Source organism: Delphinus delphis, chromosome 19 (genome assembly GCF_949987515.2).
Source record: "Delphinus delphis chromosome 19, mDelDel1.2, whole genome shotgun sequence".
NCBI lineage: Eukaryota > Metazoa > Chordata > Mammalia > Artiodactyla > Delphinidae > Delphinus > Delphinus delphis.
In genome coordinates, this window is record NC_082701.1 from 23665310 (window position 1) to 23693240 (window position 27931).

The window sequence follows — 27931 nt, forward strand, 5'->3', positions numbered from 1 at the left end:
TCCAGGGTCCCCTGGCTGCGCTCTCCACCACCCGCTGGCGCCATCCCAGCCCCCGCCGCTAGAAACTCGTTGGCCTCGCTCGCCCCTCGGCCTGGGATCCCGGGTGCTCGTGGACCGCACGCCCGGCTCTGCGTAGCGTAGCCGGGACTCCGAAACCCGCGGCCAACTGCCCCCTCCCCCACCGCCGAGACGGGGTGCGACCGCCCACATCTCGCCCCTTGCCCAGTCGGGTCCATCCCTCGGGTTCCCGGGGCTAGAAGATCCGGAACGAGTTGGTCAAAGGCGAGGGAAGGGACCAGGGCGGATCCGCTTCCCCCTCCCCAGGCGGGCGGGGGAGGGGCCGCCGCCCCCTCCTCCGAGCACAGCTCCCGCCCCTCGCTTCCCCGAGCGCCGAGCGGAAATTACCCCCTCCCCCTGCGGGTCTGACCTGGGGACGTGGGCGGGGCTTAGAGCTCGGCCCCCGGCCCTCGGCGCCTCTCCCGCCTTCCCGCCGGGATCCAAATCCCGCACCCCAAACAAAGTTCCGAGACCCGAACCCAGCGCTGGGAAATCTGCCGTCGCTGTTGCGGGTGGGACGGGGGTAGGGTACTCCACCTGTCTGCCCCCGCGTCAGGGAGGGAGAAAGGGATCATTTAGATCTCCACCCTGTCACTCCCTGCCTGAGACCTCCCCCTTTGGTTAGCCCGGGTCCGCTCACGCGACCACTCCTCTTCCTTCTCTCCACCCCTCCCTCTCTCTCGGGGTCATCTTGGGCCGGATCCGCGCTTTCCCCCAGGACCACGAGACGTTATAGTTCAACAGCCGAACCCCCGGTATGAACCCCGGGGGAATCCCGAAACATGATTTCCTGTGGATCCCTGGTTTCCAGCCACGATCCCCCGTGTTTCCAGCTTCCCAGTCCCGCGCTCGCCGGGCCCCTCGATCCTGTATCCCCCGAGGCGAGGGATTCTCCTAGCGCTGGGGCTGGGAAGGCCGAGACCCCCCCCCCACTTAAAGATGTAGGGGAATAGCGCTTTTCTTTTGAAATCATCGGCTCGCGCGACCCCCTCTTGAAGACCCCAAAGTCCTCGGCTTCTCTTTGTCTCTCTCGGCCGTCCCCCGCCTGTCAGTCGCTAGCAGTTAGCTGCGGTAGGGTGGGCAAACTCCCCCCACTCCCGGCCACTCGAATAAAAAATAACCGCACATTTTATCCAACCCATTAAGAGGTGGGAGATTCTGGGCCGGACCACTCTCCCCCCAGCTAGGGCCCGGGTAGGGGGATGGGTGGGGGGCGGGGCGCCTCCCTAGGGGCCAGATTCTTGCAAGGGGGAGGGGGCAAGTAGAGCTTCGGGAAAACAGCCCCCACCAGCCCAACTTACCCGGGGGGTGAGTTGAGAGGCACCCTCCCCCCGCCCCCGGCCGGGAGTTTGGTGGGCTGGGCCGTGTTGGAGGGCCCAAGGGCCCAGAGGCGTCGGGGGTCTTCCCCTGCAGGGTGGGTGGGGGCTTTCACCACGTGGCTTCGCCTTTTTTTTTTTTTTCCGCTCCATTTTTTTTTTTCAAGTCGATTTTATTTAGAGGCGGCGCCAGGGCGGCCGCGGAGAAACGTGACACACCAGCCCGCTTGGAGGGGTTTCGGACAGAAGGGAAGGAGCCGCGCCGCGTCGTCCGCCTCCCAGCGCGCCGCGGGCACTTCTCCCGGGCCTCCCCGAACTCTCCCGCGACCTCTGCGCGCCCTCCGGCCGCCTTCCCCTCCTCGGCTCCGGACAACTTCAGGGGTGGGGTGCAAAGAAAGTTTGCGTCTGCTGCCGCCGCCTCCCGCCTCGGCCTAGGAGGCTCGCCGCCCGCGCCCGCCCGCTCGGCCTTGCCCAGGACTGCGTCCTGCCCGAGACCGCCACCATGAACAAGCTGTACATCGGCAATCTCAACGAGAGCGTGACCCCCGCGGACTTGGAGAAAGTGTTTGCGGAGCACAAGATCTCCTACAGCGGCCAGTTCTTGGTCAAGTCCGGCTATGCCTTCGTGGACTGCCCCGACGAACACTGGGCGATGAAGGCCATCGAAACTTTCTCCGGTAAGAGTGCACCCACCTCCCCGGAAAAAGCACCGCGAAATGCCTAAACTACGGGGACCTGCTCCTCTTATTTCCTTGCCCGCCAACTCCTCTCTGCCCCCGGCCTGCGGGGCTTGGCCTCGGTACCGACTCCCATCCACCTTCTCCGACGCCCCCTGCGTCCCCTCGCTGGCCCCTCGCGCGGAAATATCCGTCTTTCCTCGCCCCTTCCTCTTAGCCCGAGATGAAGAGCTGGAGGCTTTAGTGAGGTGATTCTCCTAGCCACCAACCGACGGGGCGGGAGCCCCTGTTGGCAGGAGTTGGGGGGGGCTCGCCACCGAGGCGAACTCAGTCTGGGCGCCCTACGTCAGTCCCTCGGTGTCCGAGACTGGACGCCCCCACCCCGTGCGCACCCCCTCGCCTTCCTCCGCCGTAGGCCTTTCCGGGCTGGGAAGGGGTCCCCGCTCCGCTCCCGACCTCCAGGGTTTCCGTGGGGACGGCAGCCTTCGGGCCTGACCTGAGAGGAGCGGGGTCCCGCCTACCGCCCAGGGCCCGGGGCTTGAGCCATTTTGATTTGAAAGTGGGGCGTGAGCGGGGTGGCGCGGCGGCGGCGGCGGCGGCGGGTCGCCATGCTGCTTCCCGAGACGCCCAGGCTGGGCCGAGAGGAGCGCGCGGCGGCCGCCGGGGACCCTCCTCGCGGGGCCCAGCTCCGTTCCCCCGGACCTCGCCAACCGGCCGGCCCCGACAGGTGACCACCCCGCCGCCCGAAGCCCTTCTCCCTGGTTCGACAGGAAAATAAAGTTTCATTCTGCAGCCCCACCCCCACCCCCCGCCACAGACTTTGGGAGAAACGGGGGAGCCCTTTCTCGGCCCCTTCTCCCCACATCTGGGAGCCGTAAAGGCAGCCGGCCCACACGGACGGACGCCCTCGCACCTCCCCCAGATCCGGCTCCCAGAGCCGTCCACTACTCGGCTACCTCAGTGAGAGAACAAAACAAAAATTCAGAAAACACGGTAATGAATTTAGAGAGTCCACCATTCCCCAGGCGACCTTTTCGCATCCGGCTGCGGAACCCACTACCTGGATTCCTAGGAAGATCTTAAATCCCAGTAACTCCTGAATTACTCTGATTTCTCCTTCCTTTTGCCGCCCCCCCCCCCCCCCCCCCCCGCTGTCCAAGCTCTCATGTTGTCTTTTTCAATTTAATCTTTAGGGAAAGTGGAGCTGCAAGGAAAACGCCTAGAGATTGAACACTCCGTCCCCAAAAAACAAAGGTAGGAAAGAGCTCTTCTCTGGGGAGGGGGTCAGCCTGGGGGCGCTGAGAGGCTGTGTTCAGGGGTCCATAGTGTCTCCAGTGGAAGAAACCCATTACTGGCCTTCCCACCCCCAACTCCGGATGTTGGGGGCAGGGAGGGAAGATTGGCTAAGGTCTTGTAATGGGTGGTTTACAGCTTGTAAAAAAAAAAAAAAAAGCTGAGGCTGGGGTGGGCTAGGAGATGTTACTTGGAGAAGTAAAAGCGAGAAAAATCAATAGAGGAGGAACCTTGTGGAGTTTGTTCATGGTGTGTGGGACCATTTTTGCGGGGAAGCTAAAAATCTTTAGAGAGTTGAGACTCATGGACATTCAGCAAGTTTCTAGCAGGACTGTTTTTCCCCCCCTTCCCTCACCATAATTCTTAAGTGGATTGGGAGGGGGTCCCCTTTGACTCCCTAGGGGAAGTGGAATGAATTCCTGCCACCCAAAGAATTCTGTGCTTTATTTATATAATTTCTGCAACAGGCAAAGACATTATTTTTTCACAGACACCTATCTCTAGTCCCTCCCATCACACATCCTCCCCTCCCAACTGGATTTTGCAAATATGCTTTGGCTGTACTATCCTTTCTGAGCCCCCCACCCCCACTCCTTCAGTCCATTGTTGCAAGGGGACCGACCATCTGGGGTGAGAGCTTTGTGTTCAGGCTGTGAGCTGGGGCTCTTTGGAGGGTCTAGAACTCCCTGGATGAATGGGTGTGTGTGTGTGTGTGTGTGTGTGTGTGTGTGTGTGTGTGTGTGTGTGTGTGTGTGTGTGTGTGTGTGTGTGTGTGTGTGTGTGTGTGTGTGTGTGTGTGTGTGTGTGTGAGAGAGAGAGAGAGAGAGAGAGAGAGTGTGTTCCAATACCTTCCTATCCTCACTTCAGGAAAGGGGGTAACTCTTATGTTATCCCCAAAGCTGATTCATGGTTCAGATCTTTCATTGAACTCTGGCTGGGAAGTATAAGGGCAGTCTTTCTGCTTTCTCAGACCTGACTTTAAACATGTTGACAGTGCAGAGTTTTCTCTCATGTTGCAGCCCCCAGTAAGTCTTTGATCTTCTCCTCGCTTTCTCCCCTCATTTCAACTGGAAACTTGCTACATTTTAGAATAGTTCCTGGCCTTTTCTGGGTGGGAAGGTGGAGGTGGGTGGCTGTGTTTTTCTGAAGGCAGTTAAGAGAGTCTAGAAAGTTTAATGTGAGAAAAATCTGTTCCGTGGTTTAGCTTGAGACACTTAAGTAACTTGGAACTATTGTTTCTATAGATGATCAATATGGCTTGTAACTATGTTTATAGAGCTTGTGATGTAACCTCAAGTGCTTGAAATACTTTGTTATTGGAAAGGCAATTAGAGTTAGGAGTAAAGAGACAATAAAATCGGAAGAAAGAAAAAAAGTCTTATTTATTATTTGGAAGCATTTCCTGGAGATGGGAATGAGAGAGCTATGTACACTGACATCAGTAGATCTACTGAGAAGATAGTGGATATTTGACCTGAAAGCTAAGTGTTTGAAACATGTTGATGGACAATAACCAGAATAACTGGAATTCTGAAATATATGGAATTTTTTTCTTTTGCTCTAAAGGATGGTTTAAATTTTAAAGGGAATAAAGTGATAAGCAAGAAAATAGCAAAATGTGATGAAATGGAACGCAAAACATTTATATTTTAATTTTCATGGTGCACAGTGTTTATGGATCTTTTCCCCTAAGCCATCTGCTTGCTTTAAAGCCATTTTTAGGCTCCTTCTTGTTCCCTCCAAAATGTATTACTGAGGGCTCCTTTGAGTTGGGAAGGGGTGGGGTTTGTGAGGAGTGGGTACAAAATCTTCCCTTCCACACCCATATTCAATCTTTTGTGTATTCTCCCCCCCTTCCTGAAATAATTTTTGAGCACAAACATTGAGTCAGTTGTGTTTTTTTTTTTTTTCTGAGTGGTGGTAAGGCACTTCATTTTTCTAGAATGAATCAATTTTTGAAGTTTTAGGATTTAAAAAAAGAAAGTTTGTTTTCATGAAGTCAGTTTGCTCTCTATCATTTTGTGTTCTTTGAGGAAGCATGTTGTGGTGTGTGTTTTTAGTCTGTCTGAAAGTATTTCTTCAGTTGGTTTGTTCCTGGCGTTTTCAGTCTCATGATGTATAGAACAGGAACTAGTTAATTAATTATGACTAATATATTTTAAGCAAAATGAACAATGGTGCATATATATATTTTGTGTATATATATATTGTTTTTACTGTTTAAAATAGTACATCTTCTTGATGTACTCAGTTCCAAATGAATTATGACTTTTTAAACATTTCTAAGAGATTCATAAAAACCTGGCAACCTAAATGTTCCTCTTTTTTTTTTTTTAAGAAGGGGGTTATCAAGAAAATGATAAAATATTTTTTAGCAGTTAACTCTAACTGATTTTGAAGTATTAATATATGTTGTTTTAACCTTGTATCTATTTGCTAAATATAATTTATTCCTTTTTAAGAACTCAAGAGACTGAACTTTAAGTTGAAAAACTGAAAACATTAAGTTGAATTTTTAAAATGGGTGGCGTTAAATTTCTCTGAGATCACCTTCCCAAATACCCTCTTAGTCAGTGTTGGAATTTTGGTCAAGAGTTTCAGCTTATTGTTGAGAATTTGTATATATTCACTGTCAAGTATTAGGACAAAGGAGGAAAACCAAAAGCATTTTAAAGACAGTTGTGAAAAGGATTTGTATGTTTTTTTTGTTTGTTTGTTTTTAAGACACTTGAGTAGTTAAGGTAGAGGGGTATCATGTTAGTGAGGCTTGGGTATTTGGGGAGAAAATTCCTTAAAAGGGAATTAAATTTTTGTTTCATTTGCCACTGTGTGTGCCTTTTTCTAGAGGAATGTGGCCTAAAGATAGCATACCTCCTGTCCACTGGTGTCATCAAAATAAAAGTTGTTGCTGTTAAGAAAAGTAGTGAAGAGATGTACTGCATTTCTCTAGGTGAAATGTGTTCAAGTTAAAGACTTTGATTTCCTTAGGCAGATTAATGGTTGTTTTCTCTGACTTAAAATGAGGTGGGCTAATAACACTTTCCCTTAAATTTCTAAATATCAAAAAGCACACAAAAATTGGTCTCCTAGCCCTATAAGTGTGAGAACTCTCAGAAGAGAAGTATTCAAACTTAATTCTGATTTTATGGTTTAATTTTCTGAAGTTAGTTGCTTTAAAAATCTCTGCAAAGGGATGTCTCGTAAGTGGCAAAAATATTTTTAAGTGATTTGCGGAGACTCTGAAGAAATAATTGGATCACTAAATGTTTTCAAAACAGACAAAAATTTTGCCTTCAGAAATGGGTTTGCCTTTAAGGAAAATTGTTCTTATGGGCTGAAAATTAATTATGGGCGTTGTTAAGAAACAAGGGAATGTCTTTAAAAAACAACTGTAAAGGAGGACAAGTACTAGGGTGGGAGTACTTGCAGGCACTTTTGCCTTAGTGGTTATGGTTGAAAGATACGTCTGACCAGATAATCAACTAGTAAGTTTAAAGTAGAAACGGTTTGTGACACTTTTAGTAAAAAGGTTTTCTTACTAATATCAAGTTTTTGAATTTTAAATAAGTTGATTCTTAATTTTTCTGCGTTCTTTGGAGGAAAGGTGGAAATCAATTCACTTTACCCATTTTAATTTTCACCTAGAAAATAAATGTTTACAAATTCATAAATTAAGTTTTTTTCACTGCTAGAGAAATCTTTAACTTGTTATTTAGTGCTCAGTATTTCAAGGTGACTTTCCTAAAGACAGTGGTATATGATTATCCTTTGGAAGAGTTGTAGGTTTCCAGAACACTTTATTTTCTAACCCAAAGTAGAAAGATGAAATTTTACTCCAGTGGTTTCCCAGATGGAGAACTTTTGAGTAAAGAGGGGGAAGAATTGTAATTCCCATCACTAATTTATTCAAAGTATAGTTAGCTGTTTCAAATGTAAAGTTTTAATGGCATAGATTTTGCTGGAACAAGAGCAAAACATTCTTTCTTGTAATTATGTTTTAGAGACAAAATACATGACATTCCCATTGGAAGAATCTTGATTCAAAGGTCCAGAGCTTCTAATCTTTTTAAATTACCTTAATATATGTTATTTGAATCATATTTTATGTGTTTGGGTACTTTTAAGGCTTATTTTTTGAGCTTATTTATTCTATAATGTGTAACAGCCAGTTGACAAAGATACCATTGAGATTGGCTAGTGAGTATAAAATTTTAAAACATTAAAATTTTAGTTAAGTGAAAAGAGGGAGACCTAAGTGCTATTTGTGGAAGTCTAAGGGTTTTTGTGTTGAAGAGATATGTATTGGTTGTACCTGTGTTGGTTTTCGTGTGTGTGGGGGGGGTGGTAGTGTTGGTGATGTTGTTATTAGAATAAATGTATGAAGCAAAGGCGTTTGAAGAACAGACATTTTGCCAGCTGTTAGAATTTAAATTCAGTCTTGTTCGCTCCCCATCCTCTTAAAAGATTCTTAAAATGTGGCTAATGCCTTCCAGAAAGTGCAGCTTAGATTTTGGGATGGGAGTGTTTGGGAGAGAAAAGAGGAGGAGGAAAAAAGCAGCAGGGGAGACTGGAAAAATCAGACGAGTTAGTCCTGGGTTGGAAATTCCAGACGGGGAGAAAAAAAGAGAGAGAGAGAGAGGGAGAGAGAGAGAGAGAGGGAGAGAGACAGAGAGAGAGAGAGAGAGAGAGAGAGAGAGAGAGAGAGAGAGAGAGGAGAGAGAGACGGAGAGGGAGAGGGAGGGAGATGGGGGTTGGGGTGGATTGCCCGCTTCCCTTTTAAAGAGGAGCGGCTAGAGGCGCACAGCGACCCACGGGAGGAGGGGGTCGCAGACACCAGGTTTGGAAGACGGGTGGTAGATTCAGACCAGGGCAAGGCGATTTTTGCTTTCGGAGTTGCCTGCCTTCCCTTCGCTTTTTCAAAAAACAGAGAAAGTCGCGGCGGCGCTGGAGGCGCTTCCTGGAGAGCCCGCGCCGGCCCCGCTGCCCTTCCCCGCCCGCCGCAGACCAAGCCCAGCCCCGGCCTCGCAATCTCTGCCCGCTCCGCGCAGGGGCCCTCGCCTGCCTTTGAACCAGCCCCTACCCGGGAACATCCGCAGGCCTGGGTCTCCGACGAGGGCTTCCTTTCCCAGGGTCCCGAGACCCCTGGCTGCGGCGCGCCGGCCCACAGCCTCGCCTTCGTCCTGGGAGCCCCCAGATCCCAAACCTCGCCGCGGCTTCCCCAGCCTTCCCCACTGGGAGAGGTCCCAGGCCCCGCGGTGCAGACCTTCCAGCGCCCGCGCTGTCTCAAGCCCTTTACATTCTAAGGCAAAAGCTAAAGGCTGGAGGGTGATTGTGGAGTGAAGAGTCAGGGGAGGGAGGAAAAGAGCAGGTCAGGGGAAAGTAAGAGGATGGAGAGGTGGAGAGAAAATGGAAGTCCATGTTAACTGTTGCCCTCTCCCAGGAGCTGAGGCCCCTTGGCCATGGGGCATAGAACCTTGGAGAGTTAACAGCGTCGCATAATCTGTAATCTTCAGTAGATAGACTGTGTGTCCCCATGTTCCAAAGGCTGACTGAAACAATAACAAAGGGAGTAATAGTAACCAGAGGTTCTATGATGGGTTTTATTTATGTTGTAAAAGATTGACAACAGGTCTTCCATTTGGCCACTGGTGAGGCTTTGAAGATCTTTCTCAGGGTCTCAGTCAGTGTTTGACTCCATGTTAATGTCAAATTTGCATAATACCATTTCCACCTGGGCCCAGTCCACACCTTTTTAAATGTCTGTCAAAACAAATAAGAAAAGGTCTCTCCTCAAAAAACGTGGAATCAAAATGTATGCTTTTTTGGTTATTGATAAAAGTTTGATTTAGCTAGAAAATGATCAACCAGGAGAGTGCCTGTGACAACACAAACCGTTTCAAGGGCGCATCGCCAGCAGGGAGATGTCCAGTCCCCAGTTTGTTAACTGCATTCTAGTAGAAGAACTTGAGTTTGTTCAAAGGGGGCTCTGTACTTTTTAGTGGGTCCAAGGGGTCATCCTAGTATTGAACAAGCAGAGCCAGCTTTGTAAGACCTGCTTCTCCTTCGCAGGCAGTAGGTTTGCAATAGATAGTCATGGAATGAAGGAACAACAGGCTGGAACAAGCTTTCACCCTAAACGCAGACTGCTGAAATCAAATGTGTGTTGATAGTGGGTAAATCACAGGAGAAAAGTAGGTCTGGACCTCATCATTTTAATATAGTTGGAGAAAACCTGATTGCGAAACACTGAAATGTAACTGTATACAGAACAAACACCACCAGAAATGCAGTCCCAGTGCAGAAGTCCAGGCTTCCAGGATTTGATGTTCTGGTCGTGTGGCAGAGAGCAGAGAGCATGGCGAGCCCACCAGTAAACTGCTTTTGTATGAAATACAGAGCAAGAAGCTGGATGAGTAAAAGAATTTTTGACTGGATTGTCCAGATATTTTCAACACCCCTAGGACAAGTCTGATTATTAGACAAGTGGCATTTTGGTGGCTAAAGGCGTATAAGTGACCCATCAGGATGGGTGGGAATTTTGGCCATAGTTTAGGGGGAAGGTTGTGGAGACAGGAGAAGTGGAGGATCTCTCTTCATTTTCTCTTTCCCTCTCCAATGTATCTGTTTTGTGGATTCCAGTCAGTTCTTTCACCGTTTCCTTAGGAAAAGTGGGTTAAGGAAGGCTTCAATTTTTATTCATTTTGCGTTAGTTTCAGTTAAAAAATTAGTCCTTCATCCAGATGTTTTGGCCACCTGAAATGGAAAATGTTAAGTCTAAGTGAGGTGTGATTGCATAGTTTAGTTGATTGGATATAGTTAGAATCTTTAAGAGGAGAAATCGGAGAATTTAGAAATTTTTAAAAAAATTGTCTTGTGTAAAGGTTGTTTGTGGAGTCTGAGTTCTTTGGCAACAGGAGCAGGGAGGACAGGAATCATTTTCAGAATTCTTGAGGCTCAAGGAGGGAGGAAGCTCTATTATTAGGTCAGAGTCTCATGACCTACCCTAGGTCCCTCACTCAGTCCTACAGGAGTGTGGAGGAAAGGTCTCTCCAGGAGAGCTCAGTGCTCAAAAACAAGAGTTTTGGAGTCAGGCAATGACCGGGAAACTGGAAAAGTTACTTAACCTCCTTGAGCCGTCATTGCCTTAACTGTAAGCTGGTGCTATTACACATTAGCTATTATTTGTTTCCCATGTGGACCTGTGCCTCCTGTCTTTGGACTGTGTGTAACAGCTTGGCCATATATCTAAGGCAACAGGTACGGTGTTCAGGTACACTTCTGTGAATATGGCGTGTAGTTTATGTGGAACGATGATGGATAGGCATATTGAGGGGGATTGGTGTGCAGGATGCTTTTGATCACCTGTGTGCTGAAAGGAAAGGCCACCTTTTGGGAGAAGGAGGTGAAGCTCATCAGGGCAACCCTCAAGAGCCCCTTACCACTGTCTCTTAACCATCCTCTTAGGAGAATGGAGCATACATTGCAACGTTGATGCCCTCAACCTGGGCCAGGTTCCTCGCTGAAATTTCACACTTTTGGTGCTCCTGTCAAAAGTGCATGTAGGGTAGGACTTTGATGAGAGGAGAACTATCCTAATTCTGCAGATGAGGTGTTGTAAGAATTCAGGATGAAGGGGACTGTGTAAGTCCTTTTGGGGGTCTGAGGAAGAAGAAATGGGCAGCTTCCCCTATCTGGTAGGAGATGGGCATGTTTGTCTTGAAGTTCCCTTCTTGCTTAAGCTAACAAAGTAGGCATTCAGGAGTTGGGGACCCTTGGATGCGGAGGAAGTGACTGCCATGGCTCCCCTTCCCGTGCCTCTTAGATAGCAAAGCCACAGTGGTCTCAGTTTCTCTACCTGGTCTGGAAACAGTCCCCAAAGGGGTGCTCAGGACCCACTTTGATGTCCACTTGCTTTTTTCAGCCCTCCCTGCCCCAAAGGTACAAACTCACAAACCCACAGACATATAGCCCCTTTCCACATCTCAGTCCAGGGAATGAAGGTTGAATCTTCTCTCAGTGGGGTGGGGAGAAGGGCTTCCAATCCGGATGTGGTTTTAAGGCCATTTAACAGGCTTGTGACTTTATTCAGTTACTATAAAGGGTTTTACAATTAGTTTATGCGGAATGATGTGTGTTGCCTCTTTTCTGGAGTGGCATTTGGGATTGCTTGGGGCTTGTCACCTTTCCATCAGGTACTCTGAGGAGGAGAAAATGGGGGGAGAGAGGAACTGGAGTGGGGCTGTTGGGTGGAGTAAGCTTGGTGAGGCTATCTATTCAGAGTTAGACGTATTTATGCCACTTCCTCCTCCAGGTCTCTGAGTTGCTTGGGAGGAGAAGTCCAACTGTAATAGAGAGCAGTTGCTTTGGCAGGATTTGGAGACAGAACCCTAAATTAAAGGGCAAAGATGATCCTTCACAGACGTGGCTGTTGGTGGCTGCAGCCAGTGTGTTCTGAGCGAGGATGAGATGTAAATAGGATGTTGGCTGCGGAGACGGCAGGGTTAAGAAGAACAGTCTCTTCACTTTTCTAGAGTGTCCACTCCAGCAACCTTTTATTTAATGTAGAAGGGAAAATCTAGCTGACTGAAGTTATTTTATATAGAGAGGTTTCCTCCCAACGTTTATTACCATTTGATTCAAAGCCGCTTCTGCTGACTTTTTAGAATAGAGTGGAGTGGTATCTGTCCAGAATAAGCTGTGGGAGGCAAGAGGTGGAATAAAATGATCTTCACGAACCTCATAACCTCACAGATCTCTCGGATCATCTTTCTTTCACTTTCCCACCCTTGCCCCTGACCATCTTGAGTAGTTTCCTTTAAACTTTTTTTTTTTTTTGCGGGGGTGGGGGGCATGCCTTACGGCATGGGGGAGCTTAGTTCCCCGGCCAGGGATCGAACCCCTGCCCCTTGCATTGGAAGTGCAGAGTTCTAACCACTGGACCGCCAGGGAATTCCCTACACTTCTAACTAGAAGAGGAATGATGCCTGTCTAGGCCTGAGTTCCTTTGTTCTCCTCTTCAGAACATCACATGGTCAGCCACTTTAGCCTGGGTGTGTGGGGCTCTTGCCAGTCAGTCATTAGCCATTTTTTGGAGATGGAGTGGGGTGTTAATTTTAAAAATATATATTTACAACTAAATCATGCAAGAAAATATTTAACATGGTATAGACATTTGATAGCTTGCATATTGCTCCAAAGCTTGGTACTTCTGATCATGCATTCATTCACACATGTATGCGTGCACCCACTTATTTTTATCTATTCAGAGTCTACTATTTATTTATTTTTAATAAATGTATTTATTTATTTATTTTTGGCTGTGTTGGGTCTTTGTTGCTGCGGGCGGGCTTTCTCTAGTTGCAGCGAGTGGGGACTACTCTTTGTTGTGGTGCCCGGGCTTCTCATTGCGGTGGGCTCTCTTTTTGCGGAGCATGGGCTCTAGGCGCAAGGGCTTCAGTACTTGTGGCACGTGGGCTCAGTAGTTGTGGCGCACGGGCTTAGTTGCTCCGCGGCATGTGGGATCTTCCCTGACCAGGGCTCGAACCTGTGTCCCCTGTATTGGCAGGCGGATTCTTAACCACTGTGCCACCAGAGAAGCCCCAGAGTCTGCTACTGACATGCCCTCTGCCAGGTTATAGAAATATAATGAAGAACAAACAAAAGACCTTGGTCTTTACAGTGGAGATGGCAAAGAAATACAATTTATCAGATCATTTTTCTCCAGGAGCTTTTAGGTTTCCACCTCTATCCTTTTTTCTTTTTTTATTCTTTATTTTGCTAAGCTGAATGTCACAGCCAAAAAATAACCCACCTAAATTTAAAATTAAATTTTTATATTAAAAATTAAAATTAATATGAAATAATTAAAATAATTTTACATAGTAAAATACACATAACATAAAATTTACCATTTTTAAGTGTACAGGTCGGGTGTATTAAGAACATTCACAGTGGTGTGCAACCATCCTCTCCGTTCGTCTCTAGAACTCTTTTCATCTTGCAAGATTGAAACTGTACCCAGTAAACAGTAACACCCCATTCCCGCCTCCCTCTGGCCATATTTAAAGATCACCAATTTTGTTTCTTACATGGTGGCCACCTCCTCATTCTGTATAAAATGGGGGTCTTTGCCTGACCCCTCTCCTGAATTAAACATTTGATTATTTATTGGGTTTTTATTTAGCATTATTGGGTCTCTTTCAGGGCAGGGAAGGGAGACATAGGGAGGAGGAGCTGCACAAAAGAGGTGCAAGATAAAATTCCTGCCCTCCAGTGTTTTCACTTTAGATCCAGGAAAAGCTGTGGGACAGCAGAGGCTAAGAGACTGCAATGAGAGGCACACAACCTCAGGAACTAACAGGAGGTAGGCTTTGAGTGAGCTTAAGCTGTGTTTTTGGAGGACAGGCAGAAAAAATAGGAGTGGATTCAGGAGAGCACTGTGGACAGGCAGGGAGATGTTTGTGGGAAGACAACTCTTCTGGAAGAGAGGGATGGCATCCTAGTGGGGAGAGGCCCCCAGGTAAGTATGGCAGATGTCCGTAATTTCCCTTATTGAGCATCTTCTTTTCTCTAGACCTCTGTGTGACGTGCTGTGGGTCAAAAGACGAGTTCCTTCTGCCATAATAGGGAGCACAGGGCTTCCCTGGTGGAGCAGTGGTTAAGAATCCGCCTGCCAATGCAGGGGACACGGGTTCGAGCCCTGGTCCGGGAAGATCCCACATGCCGTGGAGCAGCTAGGCCTGTGGGCCACAACTACTGAGCCTGCGCTCTAGAGCCCGCGATTCACAACTACTGAGCCCACGTGCGGCAACTACTGAAGCCCTCTCACCTAGAGTTCGTGCTCTGCAACAGGAGAAGCCACCGCAATGAGGAGCTCATGCACCGCAACTAGAGAAAGCCCACGTGCAGCAACAAAGACCCAACGCAGCCAAAAACAAATAAATAAATATTTAAAAAATGCTTTAAAAAATAATAGGGAGCGTTTATTGAGTATCTATCTACTCAGAGCTAGGCACTGTTCCTTCATTGAATCCTAAGAACGCTGCAGGCATTAGTCTTCATTCCACAGAAGAAGAAGCTGGAACTCTGAGTGGTTATGGTAACTTAGCCAAGGTCATACCTTGAATACTGGTGCTGGGTTTCAAACCCAGGCCTTTCTGCCTTCAAGGCCGAGCTCTCTTAGAAGGTGGGAATAGCTGATCCTCTAACATTCAGAGAAGTTGAATGTTTTGCGGGGGAGAGCATAAGGCTAGCAAATAAAAACATGCCCAACATTAACTTCTCCCTGCTCTGAGCCTCCTTCCTCCGTAGGTGTTTCATACTCGTCTTGCATTATTTTTCCTCTCACCATTGCGATGTTCAGGCAATCTTGAATGGTTGAAGAAAACTAAGAACATTCTCCCCTTGTCTGGGCAGCTATCATGGGAGATGGGAATTCTGCTTTTAGTGAAAAACCACGGAAAGGGGGCTGAATGAAGTGGAGAAGGACTTGAGTGGTTTAGGATTCAGGCGTCAACCTCAGTTTGCCCTTCTGCCAGATGTGTGCACACTGTGGGATCTGGGGTCAGTATCTTCCTGGGCCTCGTGTCCTCATATGAAGCCTCCCCATCTCCATGAACCCCGCAAAAAAAAAAGCTGGTAGCTATTTTGAGTTCTAAGAGCTTCCATCCTTTGGCATTCCTCTAGGTGCCAGGGCTGGCGCTTTGGGCTAATTTTTTTTTTTTTCCCTTCCCCTTTCCTTTTGTTTGGGTTCAAACCTGGGGAAAATGAGAGGTTGGGGGGAAGGGCGCAGGGATCGAGTGGCTTCCCCTCCCATCCCCCCTCCTCCTAGCAGGAAGGGACAAAGAGTTGACCTTTGTTACAAGCCTGCAGAATCATAATTCATAGCTCATACATGCTTTTGAGGAGCGAGAACCCAGTTACCTTTCCCTGAGGAGCAGGAGCCGGCTTCATGGTGTGGTGACAGTGGCTGGCTAGTGTCACCTTGGGACTAGGCACTTAACCTCTCTGAGCTTCTTTTTGAATTGCAGAATGGAAATAAAAATATTCTCAACCTTCTGTGGTTTAGAGGCTCAAATCAACCTGTGTTCTAGGCTCATAGGAGAGTGTGGATTGTAAACCTTAAAGTACTGTGTAAACGTGAGTTATTAATAAGACTATCAGTAATTGATGACACCCCAAGAGGGCAGACAAAAGAAGGTCATTCGCATCCCCAGACAAATACCCTACTCTGCATGGAGGTGTGACTCTTCGATTATAAATTTTCTGTAGCGGCTCCCAGAACGCCCTGGGAGAGGAGGGTCTTTTTTTCGAGGCCCGGAAGGCGTCTTGGTTCCGCGCCCCCAGCCCACCCCACTCCCAGGCCTCAGTTCCTGCCTTCTCAGTGGGAGGCCTCCCGCCCGGGTCCTGCCTCCTCCCACAGCCCAGCCGAGGTCTCCAAGGAATGCCGCCTCCCGGGCCATTTTCTCCCCTTCTGCTTCTGCGGCCCCACTTCCAGCCCCCTCCCAGCCCCCTGCCCCCAGCCGGTTCCCACTTAAATGCTTGCAGGCCTGTTCGCAGGCGGGAAGCCCCCTCCCCCACAGGACCACCTCAGTCAGCCCTGACCACGGGGAGGTCGGGTCTGGATTTACTAAAGGACCCCGGAGGGGGAGCCTGCCCCTCGCTGGCTGCCTGGCTCACTGATGGGGTCGGGTTTCGGCCGGTGGCTCTGGAGAGAGAGAGACAAAGGGCAAAGTCCTGGTCCCCACCCCCACCCGGCAGCCCCCGGCGCGTGTCCCCTCCCCCTCCGGGCCCTGCGCGCGTAGCCCAGGGCCCCCTGGGCCGGGTGGGACGGGCTGGGGAGAGTCGGGACGCCGAGGGGGTTCTGGCGGCAGAACGTTCTAGACCGCCGGGCCCCGCAGCAGAGGGGGCCCCCGGGGACATCCTCTGTCTCCCTCCTTGTGCTCTGCCGACTCGGCCCACCCAGCGGCCGGGGTGCGGGGCCGGGCGTTCAGCTTCCCCTGGGTGAGGTGAGAGGGGCTGGGGGAAGGGGCCGGCCCACGTGGGGCACAGGCCCGGCGACGCCAGCCCGGCCGCTCAGCTGCTCGGCCCTTCTCAATTGCCCGTTCATGAGGACTCCCCTCCTCCCCCCCAGCTGCTGCCAGCCCTCCCCCACTCTCAGCTGCTGCCGCCCTTCCCCGGCACCTCTTTCTCAATTGCCCTGCCCGCGCCTGCTTTCCGCCGGCCTCCTGAAAGGCCGTGTTCGCCGTCCCTTGGGCTGTTAGAGACCTTGCCCCTGCTCCCCCCAGGATGGATGAGAACCGTCTCGAATGGTGCTGTCGTGACGCCCTGGCAGAGGCTGGGGCTGGGGAGAAAGACCTCTACAGAGAGGGCATTTTGCTCCCGCACAAGCGAGGGCAGAACTCAGGGTAGGTGTCCATGTCAGAAGAGAGTTATTCTGATGAAGACCTACACGCTGGAAAGAAACAAACAGCAGCTTCCTGAAGTTTTCGGCCACCAACAGGTCTGTGTTGGCAGCCGTGGAGAGGAGACAAGGCTTCCGTGAGGTTGTTAAACCTCCTGTTGGAGGGTCACACCAGAGCGCCTTTCCACTAGTAGGGTGAATTCGTATTTTTCAACGTATGCTGGCATGCATTCTCATCCTTTAGCAGGAACACTGACAATTCCAAGAAGTACCCAAACTCCACTAGGGTCTTTCTCAGTGCAAATTGTGAGTTGCAGAAAACTGATTTCTCTTGAGTCTGGTCTAGTATCCTTTTCTTTGCTTCCCTGCCTCCAAATCCTAGCCTGGAGCTGTGCTTCCAAGCTTGCCGGTCCCTCCTGAGGAGAGAGCCTCTTGCTCCATTTCCGAGGCATGCCCCGCAGGGCTTTCCTCGGGGTGTCAGCTCCACCCTCAGCCAGGTCTCTGGGCCCCAGAGTGCCAGACCTTTTGTCTCTTAAGCTTTCTGGAGAGATGCTGACACCTCCACTGGGGGGTGAGCTAAACCAACGTCTCTAGTGAGGCTGGGGCAGGAAGTGGTCTTTCTAGGTCCCCTCCACCTTACCCTCTGTCAGAGCAAATTAACACCCGCGCCGCTGCCCCACCCCCCCACCCCCCGAAGAAGATCCTGGAAATGCTTCCCACTGCTAGCCAGAGAAGGCAGGTGAGCAGTGTCCCCAGTGGTTAATTTCTTATCCACACCATCGCTGCCTGCACCAACAGGGTTGCACTGCTTACACTGGGTCACTTCTCCTGTTTGTCTCCACGCATGAGGTTGAATCTGATGGCTTCATCACACCTCGCACTTCACACTGTGTAGGGCTCAGGAGGCCAGCTCTGGCTCTAGGAGCCCCTCAGGTGAAAGAGCACGGTTCTAGGCAGAGAGAGCACGGTGGAGGGAGGGAGTGGCAGTTGGCCCAGGCTGACTTGGAATTTGACTGGAAAGAGCTCCACTGTCTCAGCTTCTGTTTTGGCTTCCCCTGGCACTGCCTAGATGGGCAAGAAAAAAAACCCGTGAGCTCTCTCTAGTCAAACGGTGTATTTCCGAGATGAGTGAATTGAGCAAAGGATTTATTCCTCTTCTGCTTGCTTTCCAACATCGGGTGGCGCCTCCCACCGGCCTCTCACCTTTGCAGCCCTGCCTATCCCAAACCAACGTGAAATTTTTCTAGACAGAATTTTTGGTGACTACACTTTTTCCCTGCTAACAAATCTCTCTGACAGTCATCCAGCCGTATTATAGTACAGTTAGCTCTTCTGCAAGTTAAATCCTGTGCCCAAATTGGAGCCGCATGCAGTAAAAGCCAGTTGGCATGCACTTAGCCATACAGGATATGGGCATCTTTCCTGCTGCTGACATCGGGGCTATACAACTTCTGCTGTGTTAACACTTCTTGTCAGACAGAAAGGAGCGAAGTTTGGTGAGATGAGCATAAACCAGCCTGGGAGGAGGCTGGTATAAGCTCATCATAAACCAGGTAGGACTAGAGCTCAGCATAAACCAGCTGAGTTCCAGTCCTACCTCAACGTTGCCAAGTCTCTCTCCTTTTCCTGAGCCTCAGTTTCTCCATCTATGAAATGAAGGTGACTATTTAAGACCCTCTCAGACCTCGGTGTATGAATCTTATTCCCTCAATGTAGGAATCTGATTTTCTTCAATTGGAACTTCCGATTGCCAGGTTCATGGGGTGTGTGTGTCCTTGGTCATGTAAGAGGCCTAGTGAATCCCCCTCTTCTTCCCTGACTCCAGGTAGGCCAAGAGCACATTAAACACAGCACAAGAGCCTGCCAGAGAGGGAATGTCGTCCATCCCAGAGTTTCTCCCCGAGATTTGCTTTTCCTTCCTATCCTCAGAATTGGTTCAGGAGCACATGTGGGACAGTGTGTGTGTGCCTCATACCTTTAAAAGACCATGTTCGTGGGACCACAGATACATTCCAGTGGTGTCCCTGCTTTCCAGCTCCTCCCCCCGATACTTTGACCCCTTGGTGATGGCATCTGCCCTGCTTGGTCCTGCACCTTCCAGTAGGTCAGTGTTTTCCTTTCCAGCCCCTACCTTGCTGGTCAACCCACCCGACTGCCTGCCTGTCTGGCTGCCCTGCCTCTGGATCAGCCTGGCACGGAGCCCTGGGCATTGGGCCAGCTCCTCCTCCCCTCCCCAGCCTGGCCCGCTTTCTCAGCTACTGCCATGCTTGGAGCGTGCCAGGTCCGCCCCCTTCAGAAGCTTTCCTAGACAATTATTTTTTTCTCCACCTCTCCACTCTACAGGGATAAGGAGGCAGGGTGGAGAGGAAGGACTAGGTCAGTGGTGATCTTATGGAAAGGGCAGAGGTTGGCACGTTAGGACATCTTTTATGTGTGATTTCCAGCTGGGGGAAAAAAACTGGGATGGGAGCCAGCTTTGGGGGGGGGGGCGGTGCTTATTCTCCGGTGTCAGCCGCATGGGACTCTTGTTGAGGAGTCAACAAGATCACCCACTTCTTTTCTTTGGCCGCACTGCGTAGCACCCGGAACTTCCCCGACCTGGGATCGAACCCACACCCCCTGCAGTGGAAGCATGGAATCTTAACCACTGGACCACCAGGGAAGTCCCAGGATCACCCACTTCCGAAAGGGTACTGTGGCCAGCCCACCTCCCCAACCCACTTAACCTTGTCTGTTCTCTTCTCCCATCCCAAACCAAACTGAGGGGAATTCCCTGGCAGTCCTGTGGTTAGGACTCCTCGCCTGCACTGAAGGGGCATGGGTTCGATCCCTGGTCGGGGAACTAAGATCCTGCAAGCCCCGCAACATGGCCAAACAAAACAACACAAAACAACAACAACAACAACAAAAAACCAAACTGGGGTCCCCTGCTGGACTGTAAACTCCTGAGAGCAGGAGCCTTACCTGGCTTCTTCATCCCTCCATGCTGTGTACTGCAGCGTAGTGCCTTGCACTGTCCAGTAGAAGTGTGAGGCAAGCCACGTGTGTAAGTGTAAATCTTCTAATAGCCACATTAAAAAAGAAAAAAGTGAAATTAATGTAGAAGATTAATTCAAAATTACTTTTAAAGTTAATTCAAAAGATTATTAGTTCAATATGGAATCAATATAAACGATTAATGAGATCGTTTACTTTTGGGGGGCTACTAAGTCTTAGGAACCCAGTGTGTATTTAATTTTACTGTTAGAGCCTGTCCCAATTCACATGCTAAATTTTCATTGGAAACAGTTGATCTGTATTTAGAGTTCATAAAATATACAGAAGAAAAAGTTACATTATACAAACATTTTAATTTTAAGAAAAAATTCAGTTGCTGCTTTGAAGTGCTCAGTAGCTTACACGTGACTAGACTAATGGCTACTGTAGTGTGGACAACACAGGCCCAGTGCCTAGTAGGTGGCAAGAAAATCTAGAATGATGCCACGTCAGCTGGACACCAGAAACCTTGGGGGAGTGGCGGTGACCTTCTTGACTGCCGATCAGAATGGAAAGAGCATGGTGTTACTGCAAGTTTGAAAAATCCTAGTTGCTCACTCTTAAAATTGCCAGGTAATAACCCCAACTCCATCCCCAGTCAAGCTTAGCTTTCTAATTGCCTTGGGCTAGTTTCTTCCCACACTTTCGAGGAGATGTCTGCAGGCTGGAGTGAATTTTGCATTTTTCTGGTGGAGAGTGTTCTTAGCTTTTATCATATTTCCTAATGGGAACCTAGTCTCCAGGAAAAAAAAAAGCGGGGTTAAGAACCACTTAGGCAGACCATTGAGGCACAGAAAATCACTCTAATGAAGAAAGTGTATCGCTATAGGTGGACAGGGTTGATCTCTGTCTGGGGACACAAGATCCAGTAAAAAGGACTAATCCTAATCCTTTGGTCCCTCAGGTGAGAGAAACTGAGGTCTAGGGAGCTGAAGGCCTAACTTGCCCTAGAGCAAGCAGACTGCTAGTCAGAGAATCACGGCCCGGGGGAGGGGTGGAGGTAAAGGGTCTAATCTGGAGATCCTGGTTTAATCCTAGTTCTCTGGAGAGATGAAAGTCCAGGTTTGACTCTGATAGTGACCTCTGGGGGTTGAGGCCCCAAGCCTGAAAAGATTTCCAAAACCTACTATTGCCTCTGTCCTCACAACTGGTCTGCCCCACCCTGGTTTAAAGGAACGCTTCCCTCTCGGGCAGGGTGAGGCCCACGAGCGTGATCAAGACAGCACGCTACCCTCTGGGAATGGGGGTGGAAAGAGGAAGGAGCTGGTTTGCAAAGGTTTAGAAAAAGAAGACTCCCTGGGGCAGTTTTTAGCTGTCCTCCGGAAGACCTGAAGACCGTTTCCAGGGTGCATTCCGTCCAGGTGTGCATTCTGTCATATGGGGACCCCCCTTCTGAAAAGTGTCCCATCTATGCATCTGTTTCGCTCTCCGCTGGACCTGAGGCCCGTTCTCCCTGCCCTCAGCCGGCTCCTCACCAGGGCCTGGATTCTTGCTAATAAAAATAAAAGAGGAAAAGCTCATTGGCTTAGACCCATTCATTTTGAATCTGTGATGACTTTAAAATTGGGTGAGCTAGAATTATCTTTTTATTTTTATTTATTTATTTTTACTGGAGTATGGTTGCTTTACAATGTCGTGTTAGTCTCCACTGCACAACAAAACGAATCAGCCACACACACACAGATATCCCCTCCCTTTTGGACTTCCCTCCCACCTAGGCGACCACAGTGCATTAGGTAGAGTTCCCTGTGCTATAAAGTATGTTCCCATCAGTTGTCCATTTTATACATAGTATGAATAATGTATACGTGTCAATCCCAGTCTCCCAGTTCCTCCCACCCCACCCCTTTCCCCCATGGTATCTATACGTTTGTTCTCTACGTCTGTGTCTCTGTCTCTGCTTTGCAGATAAGATCATCTATACCATTTTTCCAGATTCCACATATATGCGTTGATATACGATATTTGCTTTTCTCTTTCTGACTTCACTCTGTATGACACTCTAGGTCCATCCACGTCTCTACAAATGACCCAATTCCATTCCTCTTTATGGCTTAGTAATATCCCATTGTATATAAGTACCACATCTTCTCAGAATTATCTTTTTATTTAAAGTTTTTTGTTATGGAAAAAAAAACTTTGAAATAGGGAAAGGATAATTAAATAATTCCACCACGTACTCATCACCTAGCTTTAAAAATTACCAAATCGTATCCAGTCTGTATTAATTTTCCCCCTAATTACTTTAAAGCAAGTCCTAGACATGCCATTTTATCTGTAACTATTTCAGTATGTATTTCTAGAAATCAGTATGATTTTATTTTATTTTATTTTTTGGCCGTGCCGCACGGCTTGTGGGATCTTAGTTCCCTGACCAGGGATTGAACCTGCGCCCTCGTCAATGAGAGCGCAGAGTCCTAACCGCTGGACTGCCAGGGAATTACCTGATTTTAAAATATTAACAATATTATCAAATGTCTAGTCAGTGTTCAATAAGCACAGAATCACTTTTCCACTAACAATGGAAGTATGAGTCTTAAGGAGTTATAGGTGGGATGTTTCGACTTATTGGAGAGCAGCACCCACTCAGCAGGCCCGCTCTTCACTCTGTTGTGTGAACTCTGAGTATTTTAAACTCAAGCGAAAACCTGAATATATTTTGGCGAAGGCTTTCTGCCATCGTCAAGGCAGCGCAGGGGACTGTGCAAAGAGCCTGGAACCAGACAGTCTTTGGGTTCAAATACTGGCTCTGGCTCTTAGAACCTGTGTAACTTGGCAGATACTCAAGCCCTCAATCTCAGGACCCCAGTCTGTAAAGTGGAGCCGTGGTTATCGTGCTCATGGGTAGTGGGAGGCTTATAGGAGGTGCTGAATCTGAGCCTGGCATCTGGTAAGCACTCCTCACATGTTAGCTTCTTCCTTAATGAACTGTTTTCCTTCCCATTCAGTCTAAGTCAATGACATTTCTCTGAAAAGGTGAAAAGGACGAGAGCTTCCTGCGCAGGGAGCACTCCCAGCCATCCTTCCGGGTGCCTCTAGCTCCTGTGCTTCCTGAATCTCTTGTTTTCCTACTTAACTCCTTACGACGCTGCTGCCCAGATTCTCTCTCCCTCCGTTCTCTCCTGGAATCTCCCCTGGGCTTGAATGGTCACTCGGTCCCTGTGGCCCTGATGTCCCCTGCTTGTCCCCAGCAACATTAGAAAGGAGCATCCCTTGTGATTGCTCTGTATCTGGGGAGCTGCCCCAGGACCTGGTAACTGCCCTGCTGGTCGGGGCAGGCAGAGAGGGTAAGAAGCCTCCGGGTATCAGCCACTGGGGAAATCATTTGACTGGCGCAACCATTGCCTTCAATTGCCAGGGGCTGGAGGCTTCATTCTTTCACTCAACAGGTTTATCAGCTCCAGGGTGGGTGGTGGCTCCTGAACCTCTGGGAGTTCCCTTGCTTTTCTAAACAACGGGTGCTAGAGTTGAGGGTCCTGCGCAGAGTGCAGCGCCCTATTGCCTGTAGGGCGAAGGCTCCCCTGGAGCCTAGTGGAAGCCCATCCTCAGGAGTGCTGGAGTGGGGCCCTTTGGTTGTCACGGGAGGTGGGAGCGCGGGGGCTCTCTCTAGGCTGTGGTATCTCCCGCTATTTCCCCACCAGCGCAGAAGCCTAACCATTTCACTATCACAGGTAGTGGCTCCTGGGGACTGGGACTGAGCACCACGGCCTGGCAGGCACACCCCCGCCCCCGCAGCCCGCCTGCTTTAAGCCCTCACAAAAGCCCAGTCAGCTTTCCACAGGAAAGTAAGGTACTGAGCAAAGAAGTAAGCAGTTAGGGTCTCTTAGCGTCCATGCTGATCCCCCAAGCCCTCAGCACACTGCCCCGGCCCAGTATGAGCTAGGCATCCAGAAATACCTGTAGGGTGAGTGAGTTACCCATGGGCTCCTGGAAGGGGGTACTGGGTCCAGTTCTCAGCATGGTCACATGTGCTTTGGGCCAGAAAGAAATTAGGTAGCACCACACTTCACACAAACCAGGCCAACTGCTTAAAAGACAAAGGTTCTTCTTGGTCTCTGTATGTTTGTCAGGGTTGGGGGCTTTGCTGGCCAGGTTTGCAGGCCTCAAGGGGCCTGGCACAGGTTCCCAGGATTGGGTGTGTGCCCTGGAGGGCTGGGTGAGTCCCTGCCTGTTGGGGGTGGGGGAGGGTTGCCAGGATGTCTTTTCTTCCATTGGTTGGGTGTCCCTGCCCTCCTCCCCCTCCTGGAACATTCCAGACATTCCAGACTGCCATTGCTTTCAGGATATGGATTAACATCCCAAACTGAGATTTGATTTCACCTCCCCATCCCCTCCTAATTCCTCCCTACCCTGAAGAGGAAGCCCTTAAAACTGGGAGTTTGAAGTAGGAAGAGGGTATTTTTGACCCTTGACCTGAGATTATAGTAATCTATAGGACCATCTTGAAAGAGGGCTCTTCAAACTGAACTTTTGCAGGGGACTGCTTTAAGCTCTTACTGATTGGAACTCCAGGCAGGCACCGCCCATCTCCTTGCAGTCCTTCCAGAAGCCTCTGCTTGAGGGAGGTCCTCCCTCAGCTTAGGTAACCCCCCCGTCACTAGCATTAAGGTAGATCAGTATTCTCAATCTTCCGACGGTATAATCATCTCTTCAGTTCACCAAGAGTTTGATTTTCCTCATGGGAGGGCCCCTGCGTTTTCTTTGCCCATTTCATCACGAAATGTGTTGTGTGTGGGTAATCCTGTACACCATGTCATGCAGATGCCACGAGGCTCCTCCCTCTTGGCCAGTGAATTGGATCCCAAGAAGAAACCGGCCCGGTGTGGGACCCGAGGACCTGGAACTGGACTTGTTTCTGACCCTTGTTCTTTTGTCCTCCTATAATCTAACCTCCTTAGATCAGGTTCATGAACCAACCAAAGTAGAAAACCGTGGACATAGATTCTCCAACACTTACGCTACATTTCCACTTCCCTTAAGTTATTTTAACCCGGGAAAAGATTTCATTGATAAAGACTTTCTACCCTCAAAGCGGCAGAGCTAGAAGGGATCTTAAAGACCCTTCTGCTTCCATTTTATATCTCAAGATACTTGGTCACAGGGATGAAATGAGTGACCTGGCTGAGGACAGAGCCAAGATCAAAAACATTTACAGTTAGAGCTTAGCATCCCTTCCCTTGCTCTCGTGTGTTTTGAGTACCCCTTCCCCCTAGCTTGGCAAGAACTGCCTTGGGCCCTGTTGCATGTCAGCCAGGAATACGGGGGCCTGAAGCTTGAGTGGCTTAGTCAGAACAGCCAATCGGGGGCAGTTTAAGGGCTAGAACTGGATTTTCTTGCTTCCTAGTTTCATTTTCCCTCGTGCCACTAGAATTTTGTTGGACCATGTCCCTGAACTAAGAGTTTGTGATCAAGGATATGCAAAGACATAAGTGACCATTGACCAATGCAGATCAAGTCAGTTGAAATGTTTTAAGCCCAGGGATTAGGGCATTGATTTGGGTGGTGAGCAGTTAATCACCGTGGGAGTCAACCTTGAACCTGAAAGCCTTCCTCAGGGAAAATTACGTTTTTAAGAGGTATTGGAAAGATGGAAAGGAGAAACCGTAGTAAACTGGGAGGAGGGAAGGGGTTGGTCCTAATGCTGGGTTGCGTGTGTGTTAATTACTCCATCTTAGCGTCCACACATGTGTCTGTTATTACATTTTAAGTACTTACTCCAAGCCCTTTGCTAAGCTCTTGATAATATTATCTGACATTACTTTATACCTCCCTGTGAATAGGTATTATCCCTGTTTCACAAAGGAGAAAATTGAGCCTCAAAGAAGTTAAATAACCTTTTAAAGATCAGTGCTGTTAAGTGGAGCACAGGTTTAAATCCATATCTGTACCGAGAAGGAGCCGAGCTGCTGCCAATTATCCCGCTGTAATTTGTTTGCATATATGTTTCCCCTAATAAATTGTGAGCACCTTGAGGCCAGGTACGTTGTCTGTTTGGCTTATCATTGTGTCCCCAGCATGCAGAACAAAGTCCAGCATGGAGTAGACACCGATTGAAAAGGTATCAGGTTAATGATTCGTGTAATAATTCACACAGCTAGCTCTGTATTCCTAGATCCTGAAACACGGTGGGTGGTAATAGATGGTTGCTGAGTAAGAGAACTGGTGAGGAGAACCTAGGAGAGACAAAGCAGATGTGACTGGTATGTGGAGGGGGGAAAACTATGTTATCCCAGTGCTTAGGGCATCTGATTTTGGCTTTCCTATCTGTGGTAGCACTCTATTTTGCTTTCTAAAACGCAGCGAAATAAATCTCCATTCCCAAAGGTTGTCGTTCTCAGACTCTTAAGTCTTTGGTGTTGAGCAGAAGTTTAGGAAGATGGACTGGAACAGGACTGAAAAATGCAAAAGGTCACAGGCGCCTAAAGTATCCAGAGCTGTCACTGATGCTGTTCTCTCTAATTTCAGGAGTCGAAAAATACAGATCCGAAATATTCCACCCCAGCTTCGATGGGAAGTAAGTGATTGGGGGAAACTGTCAGTGGCACTGGGAAAGAAGTCTGGGTCAGCCTGAGCTGGCAGAGATGACTGGGAGGTGTCCTGGGGGTTTGGGGCTAGGCCAGAGAAGCTGGAGCTGAGGGGAGGCCGGTTGGATCGCATCCTTAACCTAAGACTTCCAGTATTAGTCCTTTGGGCAGTCCCTACCGTGAGAGGCATTAGGGAGGTGGGAAGGGTATCCCCTGAACCCCAAACTTAGTGATGACAGAGGATCAGCTAGGGACTCAGGTGGCACAGGTCTGCTTCCAAAAAGGCCCTTAAATGCCTTTTTGAGCTCAAGTACATTCTGTGAAGACACCCCGACGGATTGCCGTCAGCATTAGTACCTGAGAAAGGGCAAACTGAGCCGGTGATGTGCTCAATCCCCACCAAAGGCTCTGCCTGTACCCCGGTGCTTTGGGGTGAGGAGTGTCTAGTGATGCTTTGTGAGTTCCTGGGATGCCCAGAGCAGCCGTATTCCCTTCTCCCTGCTCCCAGGTACTGGACAGCTTGCTGGCTCAGTATGGGACAGTGGAGAACTGCGAGCAAGGTAAGAGTGGGCAGAGGAGTGGGGCGGTGGGGTAGGGGTGGGTGTTGGAGTTGGGGGCGGGGGCGTGGGTGAGGAAGAGGGCTCAGTAGTTGTGGCTCGCGGGCTCTAGAGTGCAGGCTCAGTAGCTGTGGCGCATGGGCTTGGTTGCTTCGCGGCACGTGGGATCTTCCCGGACCAGGGCTTGAACCCGTATCCCCTGCCTTGGCAGGTGGATAACCACTGCGCCACCAGGGAAGTCCCATCAGATGCCACTTTCTAAGCAAAGTCCTCTCTGTCCACCCTTTTACTTTTTTTCAGGGAGAGAATGACTTTATTATTATTATTTTTAATTGAAGTATAGTTGATTTATAATGTATTAGTTTCAGTTGTGCAGCATAGTGATTCAGTATTTTTAAAGATTATACTCCATTCAGAGTCATTGCAAGATAATGTCTATAATTCCCTGTGCAATATATTTTTCTCAATTGTCTATTTTATTTAAAAATTTTTTTTGGCCACACTGCGCGGTTTGTGAGATCTTAGTTCCCTGACCAGGGATCCAACCTGGGCCAATGGCAGTGAAAGCGCAGAGTCCCTACCACTGGACCGCCAGGGAATTCCCATCACTTGTCTAATTTTATACATAGTAGTTTGTATCTGTCAATCCCATACCCCCCCACCCTTAAGGTTCTCCCCCTTCCTCTTGGGTAACGGCTAGTTTGCCTTCTGTCTGAGTGTCTGTTTTGCACATACATTCATTTGGATTTTTTAGATTCTGCATATAGGTGATAGCACACTATTTGTCTTTCTTTGATATTTCACTAAGCATAATGTTCTCTAGGTCCATCCACGTTCCTGCAAATGGCAGAATTCCATTCTTTTTTATGGCTGTGTAATAGCCCTTTGTCTCACCGTCTTTTACATTTATTTGTTTGTTTATGGCTGCGTTGGGTCTTCGTTGCTGCGTGCGGGCTTTCTCTAGTTGTGGCGAGTGGGGGCTACTCTTCGTTGCGGTGCGTGGGCTTCTCATTGCAGTGGCTTCTCTTGTGGCAGAGCACAGGATCTAGGTGCGTGGGCTTCAGTAGTT

General features: G+C 49.0%; 1 protein-coding gene across 3 annotated transcripts in view; it reads left to right on the forward strand.

Moving 5' to 3' along the window:
- Positions 1-1836: 1836 nt before the first annotated feature.
- IGF2BP1 (insulin like growth factor 2 mRNA binding protein 1) overlaps positions 1837-27931 on the forward strand; it is a 36581-nt gene continuing 10486 nt past the window's right edge. For all 3 annotated transcript variants that reach the window (XM_059998485.1, XM_059998486.1, XM_059998487.1), the window contains exons 1-4: positions 1837-2050; positions 3244-3304; positions 26247-26295; positions 26814-26865. In XM_059998485.1, coding sequence (XP_059854468.1) covers positions 1876-2050; positions 3244-3304; positions 26247-26295; positions 26814-26865 — 337 coding nt within the window. In that variant the 5' untranslated portion in view covers positions 1837-1875. The remainder of the gene's footprint in view (positions 2051-3243; positions 3305-26246; positions 26296-26813; positions 26866-27931) is intronic.